Below are 19,023 nucleotides of genomic sequence, written 5' to 3'. Positions count from 1 at the left end.
AGTATAGTATGACATACTATACTAGACCTTTTTATCAACATACTATACTATGACATTTTTATGTCTTTTTTCAACATACTATATACTATGACATTTTTAGAACTGTTTATGACATATTATACTATGACTTTTTAAAATCTTTTTTTTCGACATACTATGCTATGACTTTTTTCCTCATACTATACTATGATGTTTAAATTAACTTTTATCGACATACTATTCTATGACTTTTTCGATATACTAGAGTATGACTTTTTTATGACATACTATACTATGACTTTTTTGACATACTATACTAGACGTTTTTTTCGACATACTATACTATGACATTTTTATGACTTTTTTCAACATACTATACCAGGACATTTTTATGTTTTTTTTCAACATACTATACTAGACGGTTTTATCAACATAGTATACTATGACTTTTTCATGATTCTTTCGACATACTATACAATGTTTGGTTTTTCAACATACAAATACTATGACTTTATAAAATCTTTTTATCAACATACTAGACTATGACATTTTTATGACTTTTTTTCAACATACTATGCTATGCCTTTTTTCCTCATACTATACTATGATGTTTTTATAACTTTTATCAACATACTATTCTATGACTTTTTCGATATACTAGAGTATGACTTTTTTTATGACATACTATACTATGACTTTTTTGACATACTATACTAGACGTTTTTATCGACATACTATACTATGACATTTTTATGACTTTTTTCAACATACTATACAATGCCTTTTTTATAACTTTTAATACATACTATATTATGACAGTCATAGTATAGTATGACATACTATAGTAGACGTTTTTATCGACATAGTATAGTATGACATTTTTATAACTTTTATCGACATACTATACAATGAAATATTTCAAAAAGGTATTCTTCAGGCATTTTATTTAACATTGTTTATATATATAAGAGATTCAGCAGTGTGTTTAGGGTTGGAATCAAACCGTGGAAGTTGTGACTAGGAGAAGGACTTAATGGTACACACCCTACCCATTGAGCTACTGAGGTGCTCTTATTTTCTGACTTTTTTTTTGACATACAATACTAGACGTTTTTATGAACATACTATACCATTTCTTTTTTACAACTTTTATGACGTACTATACCATGACTTTTATTAACAAACTATACTAGACGTTTTTATCGACATATTATACTATGACTTTTTCATGATTCTTTCGACATACTATACAATGTTTGGTTTTTCGACTTTATAAAATCTTTTTTTTGACATACAATACTAGACGTTTTTATGAACATACTATACTATTTCTTTTTTACAACTTTTATGATGTACTATACTATGGCATTTTATTTGAGTTTTGTTATATATATGAGATATTCTGCAGTGTGTCCAGGGTTGCAATCAAACTCTGGTAGCTGTGATTACAGTTTTTTCTGAATGCTTAAACCATAACCGTGATTGTCATGGCACAATTTCTAAAACTATTAATACTTATAGAAAAACCACTCACTGAGATTGCAAAACTAAAAGCACAAACAATGCTTTGCACTCAGTTTGCAATTTTGTAACACACACTTTGCAAAACTGTAGGTACAATCCACTGCACGGCACTCTTTTTGCGGAACTGTAAACACAACTCACTGCTTTACACTCATTTTCCAAATGATCAACAGACTCCTAGCAAAACTATACACATGTATGGCTATTATTTACACTATTTTGCCAACTGTCTGGCACACTGTCACATGTGAAAACTGTTTTAGATAATTAGTTCACTTTGCAATCAGCCTAAGCACTATAAATAAGCCACAGGTGAGCTGTCTGTGTGGAGTACAATGGAGGGAGCAGGAAGAGTGAGAAGAGTGAGAATTAGAGGAGGCTGAGGAAGAGGACGTGGAGGTGAAGAAGTAGGAAGAAGAGGAGGAGGAAGAGGACGCGGAGGTGAAGAAGCGAGAGGGAGAGGACGACAAGGACAAGGAGGTGAAGTCAGAGGAAGAGGATAAGGAGGAGACCCATATAGTCAATATGGTGATTGCAAATAATTCCATAAGGCTACGAGAAATACAGCAGCGCATAATTGAGGATGACACCACCTTCCAAAACATACACAATGTGAGCATTTCTGTATTATGTTGTGTATTGCCCACAACAGAATCCGAATGAAACAAATCTAGAGTCCCTTTTGAAAGAAACAGTGAACATGTGAAACAACTGCGATATGACTATGGGCAGGTAAGCTATAGTATCATTGGTGCTGAATCTGAAAGTGCATATTGAAGTGCTGTGCATGGGCCTGCTGTGCTGCATTTGTTTTGTCTTGTTCAGAGAGTGATGGAGCTGGAGGCAGATGCCATGGGTCATGAGCTGCTTTTTGTGGATGAGGCAGGTTTTAACCTCATTAAAACAAGGAGACGTGGCAGGAACATTATTGGACACCATGCCATAATCAATGTCCCAGGACAACGTTGTGGTAACAATGTCCCAGGACAACGTGGTGGTAACATAACTATGTGTGACTCTAAGTCAAAATGGTGTTTTTCACCATCATGCAACCGTAGGCCCATATAACAATGCACACATCATTTCATTCCTGGACACCTTACATGACATGCTCACTAATGTTCAGAGACCAAAGCAGACCAGATACGTCATCATATGGGACAATGTTAGTTTCCATAGGGCTGCTTTGGTCCGCAACTGGTTTACAGATCACCCACTCTTCATTGTACTCAACCTCCCCGCATACTCTCCATTCTTGAATCCAATTGAAGAGTTCTTCTCTGCCTGGCGCTGGTAGGTCTATGACCGTCATCCCCATCAACGCATAGCCCTTTTACAGGCAGTGGAGGAGGCATGTGGGGATATTGACCAGGCATCATGTAAGGGCTGGATATGGCATTCCAGAAGATATTTTCCCCGGTGCCTTGGACTAGAGGACATTGCATGTGATGTAGACGTAATTTTGTGGCCGGACCCAGAGAGACGACACGATGTAGACTGTTTTTTTTTTTTTTCTTCTCAGTGAAATTACTATTTTGTGTTTTGACTTGGGAAAAAAACACTTGTGTTTGTTTTGATGTGTCTAAATAACACCAATACTTGAAATGTGGATCCTTGTATGTTTACAGAACTATGAAAAAAGTATGACCTCAAACTGACATAGCCTACCTTGTGCACAGAGAAAGCAAAAGCCAGATGTGTTCTTTATTCATGCCATTAATGTGTAGTTGGCGCATTGTGTGCTTATTAATGTGATGGCTTGTGTTAACTGTTTGATACGAAAATACTTTTACAAAGGTTTGAAGAGTTAAGCAAGGTTTATTAGCTTTTGCAAGAGAACTACATGTTTTCCTGATTTGGTGAAAGGTTTTCTTATTTGTGTGTAGAGTTTTGCAAAAATAGCCAATAGTTAGCTTAAGCTTAAGCCATCAGAAAAAACTGTAAGATTGAGACTTAATGGTACACAACCTACCCATTGAGCTACTGTCCTGACTTTTTTCAACATACTATACTAGACGTTTTTATGAACATACTATACTATGACTTTTTTCGACATACTATACTATGACGTTTTTATAATTTTTATCAATGTACTACACCACACTACTATGACTTTTTTTTTTTTTTTTTTACATACTATACTATGACTTTTTTAAATCTCTTTTTTGACATACTATACTATGACTTTTTTTGAAAAGTTATTCTTCAGGTATTTTATTTGAGTTTTTTGTTATATATACGACATATTCAGCAGTGTGTCCAGGGTATAGTTGTGATTAAGACACACCTGACTTTTTTTATGATTTTTTCGACATACTATGCTATGACTTCTTAAAATCTTTTTTCAAAATACTATACTATGATTTTCTTTCTGACAAGGCGTTTTTATCGACACACTATACTATGACTTCTTTATAACTTTTTATTACATACTATACTATGGCTTTTTTATGATTTTTATGACATACTATGCTGTGGCTTTTTATGATTTTTTTGACATACTATACTAGACGTTTATATCGATATACTATACTATGACTTTTTAAATCTCTTTTTGACATACTATACTATGACTTTTTTTGAAAAGGTATTCTTCAGGCATTTCATTTGAGTTTTTTGTTATATATATGAGATATTCAGCAGTGTGTCCAGGGTTGGAATCAAACTCTGGTAGTTGTGATTAAGATTGAGACTTAATGGTACACACCTGACTTTTTTTATGATTTTTTTTGACATACTACGCTATGACTCTCTATGACTTTTTTTGACATACTATACTAGACGTTTTTATCGACACACTATACTATGACATTTTTATGACATTTTTCAACATACTATACTATGATTTCTTTATAACCTTTTATGAAATACTATACTATGGCTTTTTTATGATTTTTTCGACATACTATACTATGACTTTTTACTATGAAATTTACTATTTTAAAATAAAGTCTAATTTACCAATTTTATTTTTAGGATTTTTGTTGACATACTATACTATGACTTTTTTAGGATTTGTTTCGACATACTATGCTATGATTTTTTGTGACTTTTTTCAACATACTATACGAAGACTTTTTTTTTCTTTTTAATTCGACATACTAACACTCTTTTAGGATTTAGGATCTATGACTTTTTTCAACATACTATACTATGATTTTTTTGTCCTCGACATGCTATACTATGAAATGTATTATTTTAAAATAAAGTCTAATTTTTTTTGACATTACTTTTTTCACATACTATACTATGACTTTATGATTTTTTTTTTTTACATACTCAAACTTTCTTTCCGACATACTATACTGTGACTTATTTTTTCGACATGCTATGCTATGACTTTTTGTGATTTTTCTTCAACATACTATATACTATGATTGTTTTGGGATTAATTTCGACATATACTATGAGCTCTTTAGGACTCTTTTTCAACTCGCTATACTTTTGACTTTTTTAGGATTTGTTTCAACGTACTATAACTGACTTTTTTTCTGACTTACTATATTATGATTTTTTAGGATTTGTTTCGACATACTATTCTATGACTTTTTTCGACACACTACACCATGACTTTTTTTAGGATTTTTTTGACATGCCATTTTCAACATGATAGCTATGATTTTACACTAAAATATTACTTTTTGTATGGCATACTACATCATGACATTTTGTCGGACTATATAAAAATAATTGTCACACACAATGTTCCTCCTTCCTACAGAGGGATTTGTTTCAACTGTTAAAAAAAAAAAAAAAAAGGCAGAAACACTCATTAACACTTTATTGGTAGTTTTTATTACCGATATATGACCTTTTTAAGTATTGACTATTGTCCCAGTACACACATTGTAACCCTTTGACATGGAGCTTTGACAATTGGCACAAACAAATGAACATCTCTGTACACAATATGGATTTTAACAAACAATAAATATAGAAAAATGGCATAAACACAATAGCAGGGTTGTAAAAGACAAAATGTCTCTATTATGTGCTGTCTTCTTAAATTTAAAGACAGAAAAGTCTATTTTCAACTTTGGGCCCTAATATATTTTTTTCACCAGTGAGTAGAGTACACAGCAGGATGTGAATGTACAAACAAATATACTCCATCAGAAGATTCCCTACTTTGTGATAAAGAAAAGTTAAAATGAACAACTAAGGACAGAAAAAAAAAAAAAAAAAGTTAAAGTCTGTAAAATACAAAAATCACTTATAACACCAGAATTCCACACTGGTGGAGTCTGAGCTTCAGAGCATAGAGGATTGGTCAGAACTAAGAATTTTAAAAAAGCACACAAATGAGTAAACATGTCAATGAATTCAAGCCCACAGAATGTATAAGGCAAGCAAGCTCATACTGTATGTACAGTCTAGGTTACTATTTACATTCTGTTTAAATATTGTTTAATAACTATGCCAACAGTTGAGGTGGGGTTTGTCTCCACCTACTGGTTCAAAAATAGTGTCACACTGCAGACAACAGTAATGAGGGTTGATGTAGTCTCATGCTTTTAAATCTCTCATTAGAGCACTAGGACAAACCACGCCCAATGCAGTGGCCGGCAACCAGAAGAGCCCATCACAGAACAAAAGTCCAGTGTGTTTAGAAACACCAGGAGTCTGGACTGACGCTTCCTCCACATCTAGAACAACAGCACGGGATTGAGAAAATACTTCCTCACAGTCTCTTGATGTTGGTTTAATTTTGTTCCATATTGCTATGCTTTATCCTGGCTTCTGAGATAAACATTACAAAAAAGCAGAGTGTCACCACACAGCTGGGTAGAAGGACTGAGACAGTGCAGAGCTACTCCATGACTTTCTAATGTTAAACACAAACAATATACAGACATCACTACTGTGGTGAAAGCAGATATGTTGCCTCACAAACCCCAGAAACTCTTTAATGACTACTGCATTTATGTTTTGTGGAGTTGCAGCATTACCTTAAGAGGCCTGGCTTTGCACAACTGATCATACCTATTACTAATATTATATGACCAAAAGAAGTTGGCTAAACCAGAAGTGTAATAAATAAGAGAGTGAAGTCTTAGTAAAGGATAACTCAGCCAACACTAAGCAAACCACTCCATCACCAGTACTGTACATGACGTGAAAGTCACATTAAAAGCCGTGAGGAAGTAAGTTGCTGAAAGTGAGACCTGAACTTAGCAGAGCCAGACTCACTATATAGACCTAATGAGGAGAAGCTAAACTCTTCCACAAGCTGTGAGGCCTAAGATGCAGTCAAAGAGGTTAAAACTAAGGTGAAATAGAGAACCAAAACCGGTTTGATCACAGGTCATCCTGTAAAACTAGACCGTTGCATGAGCTAGGACATGATGGTGGTATTATGAGCTGAGCTGTAGTCAAAAGTGGGAACTAATTAGGTCTGAAACAGTAATATGGATGTCTACAACTATCAACCAATGCTTTAAAGTTGATTTGAACTACCTTCTTATTCCTCAGTAAAAAAAAAAAAAATCTCAGGCACAATAAACTTAAAGCCAACTGTCTCTCTCTGGATTTCTACCATCGGGGTCAGGTCCAGATGAGGACCCAGAATTGTAGCCTGTACACACAGAGAGGGTGTAATTATTACTTTCAACTGGAACCATGCAGGAGTAGTTCAGAGGACACATAAGGGATCCTTATCTAGAGAACTAGGAGTGAAGAATGTGATATTTTACTGGCGATACTTTAACCAAAAACAGCCTCAATTAAGAATGTCACAATAGCGGCAACAGGATGTGAATGAAGGGACTGGTGAAACTGCAACATGGCCAGGTTACGTTCTCACCTACTATAGGGACCTATGTGTCTAGGGCTTGAAATGTAAAAGGAGCATTTATTTATTAATTTTTTATTATCAGACAAAACAAATATCCAAGAATGAACCCAACTGTTAAATCTGTGATTAGCTCACAGTAAGTAAAGAGTGAGGCAAAATGTGAAACAACTCAGTGTGTGTAAAATAACTGTTCCCTACATAGCACATACTGCTAAAAACCAAAACCTGCACTTTTCTCTAAAAACCAGCAGGAGTGACACAATTTCAGTGCTTAATATACACAGTGTATGTGTGTTTGTGTGGAGACTAAACAGAGGACGAAGGGCCCGCAGGCTGTGGGTCGAGAGAGTATAGGCCGGTGGATGTGGACAGCAGGCCTCATGGTGGCGTCTCTGCATTGTTGGTCGTGGCCTTTTTCTTGGTGGGCTTCTTCACCGTCTTGGTTTGAGTCTTGCAGAGAGAGGAGAGTGACAGGAGTAATTAACACAATTGATTAATTGATTATAACAGAAGGAGAAAGAGTGATGCTACGGTTTGTATTCTAGTAATGTAATGATGTACTAAAAGTGCTGCAGTGTTTCTATTGGCTGACCAAGCAAATCCGCTCAGTCAAAGTTAAACTCTGACATGCAAGAAAAGGAATTATGGTTCCTCAAATTTTATATTTTTCTATGTACATTAAAGCTGGGCGATTTGTTTCCCTAAAAAAATCTGCGATTTTTTTATTAAAAAAAACTCGATTTACGATTCGATTCCCCCCCCCCCTTCCATTTAAAACAAAATAACTGCGAACTGTAAATATATTTTAAAAATATATATTTATTGTATTTAATTAAAGTTTATCAACATAAACAAAATTGCAAAGGCAAACCCTTTCTCCAAGTGAAAAGTCACTGTGCAGTGTGCAACAAAGATTGTTAAACATCCAAATTATTTATACTGTATTTGGATTAAAAAAATCGATTTTTTGAAAATATGAAAATCGATTTGACCTACCAACTTGATTTTTAAATCAAATCGATTTTTTTCCCAGCCCTAACGTACATTGTGTTCCGAGCTGTGATACGGAGATGCAGTTAGGGGGGCACTGTTATTAGGTTTGTTTCCTAATGAACGGACACGGGCATGTTCCTGGGGTCCCTTGTTAAGGTCATTAAAAAGAACTGTATGTACTGTATTTTATGTCAATTGAATGGAGAAGCAAATGCTTTTCATTGGTTATTGAGCATGGTAATTCTGCCCAATGGTAAAATACAGTATTGCAAAGAAATCTTTTCATAAGTTTAGAAGAAATATTAATATATAATTTCCAATAAGCATAGGCTTCTTTGTTCTGTGACATAAGTATATAATCACTATGTTCTTTGTGTTCTGTGGCAGCTCAGGGGAAAAACTGATCCGGTGAGACTTGTTCCTTTTTCCTCTGTAACTTCCCTGTGATTAATTACATAAAACATACACAATATATCACCTTAACCATCTCTGTGTTTTGTGTTGATTATAGAGTTCTAAAGTGCATCGCTGGAGAGGTCAGAAAATCTCCACAACATGCAAATTCGCCGGAGCCGGCTAGAGATCAAAACAGTAAGAAAGTATAGTTTATTTCTAGAGCACATTTAAAAACACTGCTTAAGCTGACCAACGTGCTGTACAAAAGAACATTAAAAAAGGTAAAAGTAGAAAGAGAACACAAAGAAAAGATGCGTGTGTGTCAGTGTCGTCAGCCCTACCTCTGTCTTAGCAGCAGCAGCAGCAGGTTTCTTGGTTGTCTTGACGCTGGTAGTGCGTTTGGGGGCTTTGTCTCCTACATCTTCATCAGAGTGTTCAGTCCTTGTGTCTGATTGGTCAGAGCTGTGTTGGGATGACGTGTCGTCAGCAAGGGACATGGCCGCTAAAGAGCGGGCTGCAGGATTGAACAAAAATTGGGAATCACTCAATAAGAGAGTAGCTCTATTCAGACTAAAAGCAGGTTAAAAAAAAAAAGAATCCCCACATGATTCACCAGACAGCTGAGAGACCAGAGAGATTGAATCAATAGGGGCCAAATTACCTCAGGGTTAGGGTTACTCAGCAGTATTATTAGCCAGTCAGACTTATGCATTTCATTCCCTTAGAACCAGAAGGATTTAAATTATATTAACATTAAAATGCTAAATTTACAAAACTAAAGCAACTGTTCAAAAGAGTTTATTTGGGGGAATGGTCAGACTTTCCTATAATCATGTTCTTGTAAAATACTGACAGTTTGTTTCCGTAAGGCCTAAAAATAATTAAACAATCAGACAAGGGCAAATCATTCGTAGGTTAACGGATTCAGAATTAGAGCTCAATAGCAAGGCACAACTACACATTGCTGAGTTTTAGAGGACACAAGTCAAAAAGACGTGGAAAAACTGGCCTACAATATGACCTGAAACATTTGATTAGTAAAGCAAGGTTGGGACTTCTTGCAGCGCTAGTTTTTTTTCATGAGTGGGTCCTCTTTTTGTTTGTCTTGTGCACGTGCATGAGGACACGGGTGACGAGAAACACAATAATTTCCAATATTCCACTGATCTACATGTGGCGGTAATGTGCCAAAATTTTACAATGCACAAAAACTAAGAAGAAAAAGATTACTTCTAGGTTTAGTTTCTGGCAAAAAAATAAATAAAAAAAAGCGTGTGTTTTGGTGAACAACACTAAAAGTGTCACTTCACCTTCAAGCGTAGTGCACGGTAAGGCTGCAACTGCCTATTCTTTTGTTATCAATTAATCTGTTGTTTATTTGACTGCTTGCTTGTCCTATCCAAAAGATAATCAGTTTACATTATCAAGCAGTACAAATCCATAAATCCTAACATTTGAGAAGCTGAAAGGAACAAAACTCTATGAGTTTAACAATTAACAGTTACAACTGTTGGTAATTAATTTTCAGTCAATCAATCAACAGATTGATTAAATAACTACTTGAAAGAGAAGGGCAAGAAAATGCCCATCCCTGTGTGCCCTCTGACACTACATCATCTGATTTAAGAGAGTTTTGAAAGGGAGAAAATAAACGCAAATTTGTTCAGGTCTATGTCCATTATTTTGTTGCCAAGTATTAAAATGCAAATTTAGACAGTGAATCTAATTCAAAACCAATTTATTTATTATGCGAGGTAAATGTATGTAGAGTAGACACCGGAAAGTATAGCATTAATCAAGTTTGTTCCATTTAGAAAGTTGTATTCTTTTTACAAATTGTAAGTGTTTTTAGAATTTTTTTTGTGCTTGTTAATAGTATGGAGTATTAGTGAGAATGTAAAATTGTTATTTTAAAAATAATCAGTTGCTCCATTCATTGAATGAAGTGATTAAAAAGGATCTTTGAGCTTGGATTCTCTTCACTATACTGTATTGTTCATAAAAAGGTTATCAAAAATTAACACACATGCACAAATCACCCTCAAGTTTTTATTTTCAACTTTAGCCGTTTTCTTTTTTCACTTCAGTGTGTTGCTTCCATCTTTCTCCCTGACTGGGTTTCTTTGTAAGTATAAAATAAAATAGGCCACTTCGACCTGTTCGTTCATTGTTTCTCTGCCTCTGTATTCAGTTCACAGCTCGTCAGGCCCACATAGCCAGCCAGCCGGCCGGCAGTGTAGTGAGACACAAAGAGTTCTCCTTCCAAGCTTCTCCTCCCACTGGAATCACATGCTTTTCACTCACCACCCCCCACCACCACACACAGACATACTTCATCTCTTCCTCTTCCCTGCCATCCTGCAGTGCTTTAAAAATCACATCACTCCACTTGGCCCAACTATCCTCAGTCCTGCTCTGATAAAAAAAAAAAAAAAAAAAAAAAAAATCTTTTGAGTGATACTTACTGGCCCAAACAATCAGCAAACTGGACACACAGGGTGTACGTATTTATGCAGATGTGTATGAAGCATTGCGAGTTGTGCGTGTGGTGTGGCCTTACTCTGCCGTGCAGCGGTGCTCTTGGCCCTGGGCAGCGTGCTGGATCCTGAGCTCAAATCGTCCTTGGGCTCCCGTCTCATGCGGGCGTCTGAGGTGTGCAGATCCAGCTCATCCTCAGCGTTGATCAGAGTCAGGTCCTGCATGCTGAAACTCCGCAGCTTGTCCGACAGCACGCCCTGCCCCTGGGCATTACAGCAAAACCAAACAGACATGTCAGATATGGGACAGCATGAGAACATATATCCCCAACCTATGCATCATCTCACGTCTTGGAGGAATTGGTCATTCAAAAATAAAATTTGTCTTTGGTGAAACACCGAGTGATTAAGTTGATCTACGTAAGGCTGACAAAATAGGACAGAATTGTATGGCAATTATATTGGGCAGCCAGGGTTCTGATAAAGGTCTTATTTATTTCCTGTAAAAACAACTTTATGTTACTGGCCATTTGAGCTTCTCCACCACTTGAATGGACATGAAACTTTTCCGCCTGTATCATCGAGAGCTTCAGTAATTAGTCAATTAACTGATTAGCTAAACTAATTGACAACTATGATGTCAGGATTTGCCGGTTTTCGCAGTTTCATATCATTGTATATTGAATAGATTTGTGTTTTGGTCTTTTAGTTGGTGAGACATAATATATATTTGACATTAACTTGGGTTCTGGGAAATACAGATGGGCATTTTTGTTGACATCTTTTGCAAAAACTGGTTATTCAATGAAAAGAAAAAAAAGAATAAAAAAAATGAATAATGAGAAAAATTGTCATAGCCCCAGTATCATCAATAAATAATTATCAATTGCATTGAAATTATTTGTGTTTACACCTTAGAACTCCAGGTCTCACCTCACCTTTTGCTCTCATTTCACACGCACGCATGCATGCATGCACGCATGCACGTGACATTTCATTTCAAGAATACAGATGTAAATACAGCTGTGAATTCATCCCAAACATATTAAGGATCTGACACACAGAGTCTGTACTATGGAATTTATACAAGGCATCTTTGACCAAACTGTAGCACCTCCTACATTTTGGTCAAAGACGCCTTGTATGCCTTGCATCTCAAATGGATTCAGGCACAATCTGCACAGATATTACAGATGTCAAACGTCAATGAAAATATGCATCATTTAATTTGTTAAAGTCATTAAATCATGGTGCTCACCTTGGCGGCTGCGGTGACAGCAGCATTAGCAGCCAGGTTGAGACCCCTCTTTCCAAACTTCATCATGGTCTCATAACTCCTGTCTTTGGCCTGCGCAATGTACTCATCTATCTCCTGTATCACAGAACGACGATGTAAGCAATCAGTACAAAGAGGAAAAAGAAAAATATGAATGTTTTGCAAAGCAGTTTATATTTGTGGGATGAATTTAAAGGTTTAAAAAGGTCATGTTCCTACCTTCTCTTTGTTGGACAGCGTTGGGTGGACAAACTTGCGGTAGAGGACACTGGAGCCCTTGGTGTACGGGGACAGGAGCCAGATCACAAAGGCAATCTTCAGCTCAAAGTAAAATGGAAACCTGAGTAATGAAACAGGGTTATCAGCAGAGAGGAAACTAAAACCAAAAAGCTTGTAGACAAAGGCAATATAAAGAGAAAGACACCATTAGAGAAGGTAAGTTAAAGAAACTGATCTCCTTTACAAAAGTAGTAGCGAGTTGCATTTTTTAAAGTGAAAACAACATACTTTAATAAGAGTCATTGTACTAAAAATATCCCAAACACTAGATACAAAAATGAATGTGCCTATTGATATTATATAAGCCATTTATTAATTATAAGCTATTTGGACACGAGGGTTGCGATCATGAGCAGCTCCTGCCTCACCATGATAGGAGCAGGTCTGTGGCTGTCTCTGCTGTAGAGAACAACGCAAACACTATCCAGTACATCATCCATTTCACCTACACACACACACACACACACACACACACACACACACACACACACACACACACACACACACACACACACACACACACACACACACACACACACACACACACACACACACACACACACACACACACACACACACACACACACACACACACACACACACACACACACACACACACACACACACACACACACACACACACACACACACACACACACACACACACACACACACACACACACACACACACACACACACACACACACACACACACACACGGGGAGAGAACATCACACAAATAGCACATTAAATCCAAGAGCGTCAAGTGTACATGTGCTGAGACACGTGGAGTTAAACGGACATGCCAATGCAGAAATGCAACATATGTTTCAATCCTGTCAGATCACATCAGTATGCATGGTCAATGTCCCGGAGACAAAAGGGAAACGTAGGCCATTGTCTCAACTAAAAGAAATGCTTTGAACTAGGCACTTAGGAGGCGAACAAGCTTAGGAAACGATACCAAACCAAATCGATTTAGTGGAAATACATCAATAATCAAACATATTGGTATTTCAAATGTTACAAAATCAGAGAAAAGCACTGCATGATAACAGTGTGTTAAAAGGCATTAACAGGCCCCAGGCATGCAGCCGTATAAACACACATAATGGGGAATGATTTGACTCATTAGAAATAAGCCAAACAAGAGGAAAGGGGAATGAAAACATCAGTTCTAAAAATGGCGTTCTCCAATCTCTCTCTCACTCTCCCCCTTGTCCTCTCCCTCATTCTGTGGCTGTCTGCTTTAGTAGTGTGTGTGTGTGTGTGTGTGTTTGTGTTTGTGTGTGTGTGGTGTGGGGGGGGTGCCATAGTAACCTGCCAGGAAGCGACAGTTCTCCAGAGCAAATCTAGGCGGAGGGCCAGGATGCTGCTATCTCCTCCTCCTGGACCCTCTTCCTCTCATCCCTTGCAGTGATGAGGTAAGCAGTGAGGACCCCGTTTATATAAATCAAATAAATAAATAATTAAAAGGCAGGATGGGAATCAACTGCTTTTATTCCTGGTTTCCACAGGCAACACTGGCTATTCTATCTGATCATCATTACGACTTTGTTCGTTGGGTTACTTAAAAGGTCCCATGACATGCTGCTCTTTGGATGCTTTTATATAGACCTTAGTGGACCCCTAATACTGTATCTGAAGTCTCTTTCCCGAAATTCAGCCTTGGTGCAGAATTACAGCCACTAGAGCCAGTCCCACAATGAGCTTTCCTTAGTATGTGCCATTTCTGTGTCTGTAGCTATTGAGGAGGAGAGAGGGGGGGGGTGCAATGTGGAGGGTGCGGGTGTGGCCTTGACCAACTGCCACTTTGCTCGTTTGAAAGCCATGATGTCATGGGTGGGCCAAATTCTCTGGGTGGGCAAAGCAGAGAAAGGAGAGGTAACCTTGCTCCTTATGACCTCATAAGGAGCAAGATTCCAGATCGGCCCATCTGAGCTTTCATTTTCTCAAAGGCAGAGCAGGATACCCAGGGCTCGGTTTACACCTATCACCATTTCTAGCCACTGGGGGACCATAGGCAGGCTGAGGGAACGCATATTAATGTTAAAAAACCTCAAAGTGAAATTGTCATGCCATGGGACCTTTAAAGATATTCTCTCAGTTTTATTTATAATGCTGCTAAATCCAAAACCTTTCTAACAGCTCAGTGTTAATGTTTCAATACTCAATGTACTTGTTGAGTTTTAAAATATCAACGGTGAACTGAGAGGAAACTTGCAGGCGCTATTGGAAGCCATGACAAAATAAGGGAGTACATTTGAATTATGAATCATTGTGGTATCAAGGGATCGGGTAGTTCATGCACTTAACAGGATATGGGTCTCAAGCAAAACGCTTACCAGGTCAGTGATTCCCAACCTTATTGGCTTGTTTCCTCTTAAAAGTTAATTTTTTTCTGATTGAGAAAAGTCTGTATTTTAGAAAAACATGTTTCATCCTTTCCTATCCGTTTAATCTTCATGTGACCCATCACATTTATTTTGTGACCCCTAGGTTGCATTAAATGATGCAGATGGGTATTCACAATGTGCAGCGTGCCAGGCTGTTATGTAATCATTAGGAGGTGCATGCATATTCATATATTCTTTGCAAGTGTTGGATAAAAATTATCTGCTCAAACATGATGAAAGAACACCCACAACTATCTTGTTTCCAATTTGTCTTTTATTCTAGACGGGACATGTAAACCTATGTCTAAGATGATTTAGGAGAGCGTTATGGAGGTATTACTTTGTCTTTTAGAGTCATTATGGTGCCTCACAGACCCATTTTCATGAAGGTTGTTGTGCCCCAGTTAGCTGCCATGCTTGTCTGTGAGACTCCGCTCATTATCAAACATGCTTGATATTTTGGCAATCAGTCTTTTAGTGATAGCACTCAAAAGAGACAGAATAGTCAGTGTGGCCAACATCAGAACACAGATTACTCTAGGTGATTAATATGTGTCCTATTAAACTATGTCATGTATGTGCCTGACTTAAATTCTATCTGTGGGCTTCTTCTCACAATGTGCATTTACAAACTTAAAACATTAGTGTAAAAATAGCAAACAGCAGCCCGTGGCAAAGTACCCCAAAAGACAAACAGAGCAGACAGGGGTCAAAAACGTTTTTTCTGTGATTTAGTAACCAAAAGATGATACATACATATTCCTTAACGTTCTTCGTTTTGACAGCCTTGTATGAGGAGTATGCTGGGTAGAGCGTCCCAAAGGCAAGGCTGCAAAAAGCAGAGGAGCAGAGAAACGCAGGTCAGAGGAGGGGGATTCAGCTTGAGAACATGGCCTCTGGGTGTTGACTCTGACACCTAACAAATGTGTACCAGCAAGCAGGGTAGCCATGTTCGCTCTGTGCTTATGTAAACACATGTAGCTTTCGGTGTAATTGGGCTACTTCCTCAAAGTCTCTCAGATGGTTTGGATCTGAATGAACAGCAGAGTTGATGGGTAGTGGCTTGTCAAAACTGGTCTGATTATCAGTACAAAAAAAATATAATGGATCATGGAGTCAGGAAGACAAAATGAGAAGAAAAAAAAAAATGAAAAAAAGAAAAGTGTGCCAGGGGTGGGTCACCATGTGTTGATCCACGTGCAGACTGGGACACTGTGCACAAAGAGCTGTGTTTTTGATGTGCATTTGGTCGCGTCCTGAGGCACTGTGGTGATTTGTGCTGATGTGACAGGATGCTAAATGCTGAGTGAGGGGATAGCTGGGAGAATGGAGTTCAGAAAGTCACTAGTTTGTCGGTATGCTTACAGTGTAAACCTCTGATTGTGACTTAGAATACTTTATCTAACCTAAGGATTGAATGTTTTTCACACAGTCTCCTTATTAGGCTTGTGCTCCCAGCTGTATATCTACCGTTTTTCTCAGCATTTAAGTAGGTCCTCTGTCCCAGTATGTGTCTGGGCTGCTCAGTCATGTGTACGGGGCCTCTCAGCTTTGTACAGTAAGCTGAGACAACTCGTAGCAGATCTCTAGGCCAGTAGACTCCCTCAGCAGACGCCCTGTGCCTCTCTGTGTCCCCGTCTCGAGTTCACTTCAGAGTTTGAGGGAATCACGTCCTCTTAATGGGTTTCCAAGATTAGAGATATTGAGCAGAACGTGATTTATGCTGCTTATTAACCTGTTTTCTGGTTAGGGCAAATCATTTTTCTCTACAAAAACCAAAGCACTGTCCGATTACCCTTTCCAAAAAGAATAAAAAGGAGGCAGCTGCATGTTTAAAACGGAGAATAAAAATGGCAAATTATTTTATCTTGTGTTAAATGTGCAGCAGCCATTATGATGCATATCCAGTCACACTGTTTGTCTCCCATCAACACATGACTACCTGAGGTGCAATGAAGTGGAAGAGCCAGCTAGAAGCCACTAAAAGTAACTGTTTGCCACCAATGTTATCCTCCTACTTACGTAATCCAGGCAAACAGACTATTTATAGCAATCAAACACCGATAACATGTCTACACTTGGGCCTTTTAAAGACACCATCATAGTTTACGCTATCAAACTTAAAGCTGAAATTTCAAAGATTTTCATTTAATAAAAATAAATGTTTGTTAAGTCACTATCTATCGCAGGAGGTCACACACACACACACACACACACACACACACACACACACACACACACACACACACACACACACACACACACACACACACACACACACACACACTCAAATGCTCCAAACTGAAAACCTCTCAGCACAATTATATTGTTTTCACTTAAACTAGAAATTCTATATCAACTGGGATTGATTGCCACTTTAAGTAAAGCCTGGTTAAATCCACAAGAAAATTGACAACATCATTAACAAAGTATGTAAATCCAGTGGTCAGACAACACAATATCCTGATCACTTGATACACGACGACACTTATGCAGCATTGTAAAAATGTCTGCATAAGCGACCAGGATGATGGCAGCTGCTGGCTTTAGTTGAGTCATCCACACTCTCAGAATGTAGGGTGTACAGTACAGGTGAAAATCCAGGCCTGAACTGCTGATACTGCTTCACTGATCATTTGTAAAGGCACTCCAACACGTTGTAATATTGAAAAATAAAGATTTTTCTGGCCAGTTCCTGAACATAGGTCTGATCAAGGATGGATGGATGGATGGATGGACCCACATGTATGACTGGGCTGAGCCTTTTTACTAACTCATGTTACCATAAGGTGCTGAAATGCCACAGTCAGGCTGTGAGGTTTTAAAAAGCTTTGGAAGGCAGTCGGTTTACTTGTCTGCATCGACGCTGGCATATTAAGCAGGTTTCAATTGAATAATGTGGCCAGCTAACAGCTCCTTTCCCTGCCAACACATCATCTGTCAGGTAGTTATTAGCTAGCCAGCATACGTTAGCTACCAGCGGCTAGCAAGCGCTGGATGCAGATTGTACTGCATTATTGTAACCTAAGAAACACAGCAACGGTTGCAACGGTTAGTATAGACTGCTTAGCTCGGTGACTAGTTAATTAACAGATTAGCTAGCTACCTACAATGTTTTCTACATTACAGTAATGTAACTTTAAACGGATACGGATGCTAGCTAGTTGGCGCGGCGCAGTTTTCAGCATCAGACAGCTGATGAACGGAGGAGCCGCTGATCTGGCTAAACGTTGAAACACAACAACAGATGCAGCCCAGCCCATACTCACACGACTATCCTCGAAATCATCCAGGATACCATCTTTTTGGAGCGCCGGCCGTGAGCCTTCACCGCTTCTAGAGAAATCTACTAAGTTAGCTAGCGGGCTGGGTGCCCCCCATTCCCCTCTAGGACGCGGTGTGATGCGATGTGAACCGTGAGGCTGCCCGGTGCTGCCTGTCCCCCCCTGCTGAGCTGTTGGGTGGGCTCGCAGCAGCTGATGATGTGCTTCTGCAGTCTCTGGCTCCAAGCTGCTCTGCTCTCTACCACTGCTGGAAAGATGGGCTCTTAAAGGGCCAGGACCGAGCTGTAAAATGTGTCATTCTAAGTCTAAATAAATAAATAAATGTACCTGCACTACTAACAGTGACAAACATGATCCAATGAGCTCAATTAATTGGTGACAGATGCTTAGCTAAGTCACAACAGAGGAGTTTTATTAGAAACATTACAGTGACTATTATTAAAAGACAGGATCATAGTTGTGAAGTGACCCTGTTATATAACATAGGTAATTGTGGGGTTGAACTAACTGAATTCATGTTTGCCTCCTTCTCATTGGTAAGGTACAGTACTCGTAAGCCTCTCTGCCCCATTTCTGTGATCCACTTACTAATTTAGACATGAGCAGTAAAATCTGGGCCACACAC

The 19,023-nt window shown here is 38.2% G+C and overlaps 1 protein-coding gene across 1 annotated transcript; it reads right to left on the bottom strand.

The window, feature by feature from the left end:
• Positions 1-6,230: 6,230 nt before the first annotated feature.
• reep2 (receptor accessory protein 2) lies at positions 6,231-18,665 on the bottom strand. The gene is made up of 8 exons (XM_028589801.1): positions 18,384-18,665; positions 15,871-15,943; positions 13,087-13,163; positions 12,659-12,779; positions 12,422-12,535; positions 11,247-11,427; positions 9,028-9,200; positions 6,231-7,747 (listed from the first exon to the last, which is right to left on the bottom strand). The coding sequence occupies exons 1-8, from the start codon at positions 18,413-18,415 to the stop codon at positions 7,676-7,678; spliced, it is 843 nt and encodes a 280-aa protein (XP_028445602.1). The 5' UTR covers positions 18,416-18,665; the 3' UTR covers positions 6,231-7,675.
• Positions 18,666-19,023: the final 358 nt, after the last annotated feature.

The sequence above is a fragment of the Perca flavescens genome, chromosome 10 (genome assembly GCF_004354835.1).
Source record: "Perca flavescens isolate YP-PL-M2 chromosome 10, PFLA_1.0, whole genome shotgun sequence".
Taxonomy (NCBI): Eukaryota; Metazoa; Chordata; class Actinopteri; order Perciformes; family Percidae; genus Perca; species Perca flavescens.
This window is presented reverse-complemented; position numbering and strand designations above follow the sequence as displayed.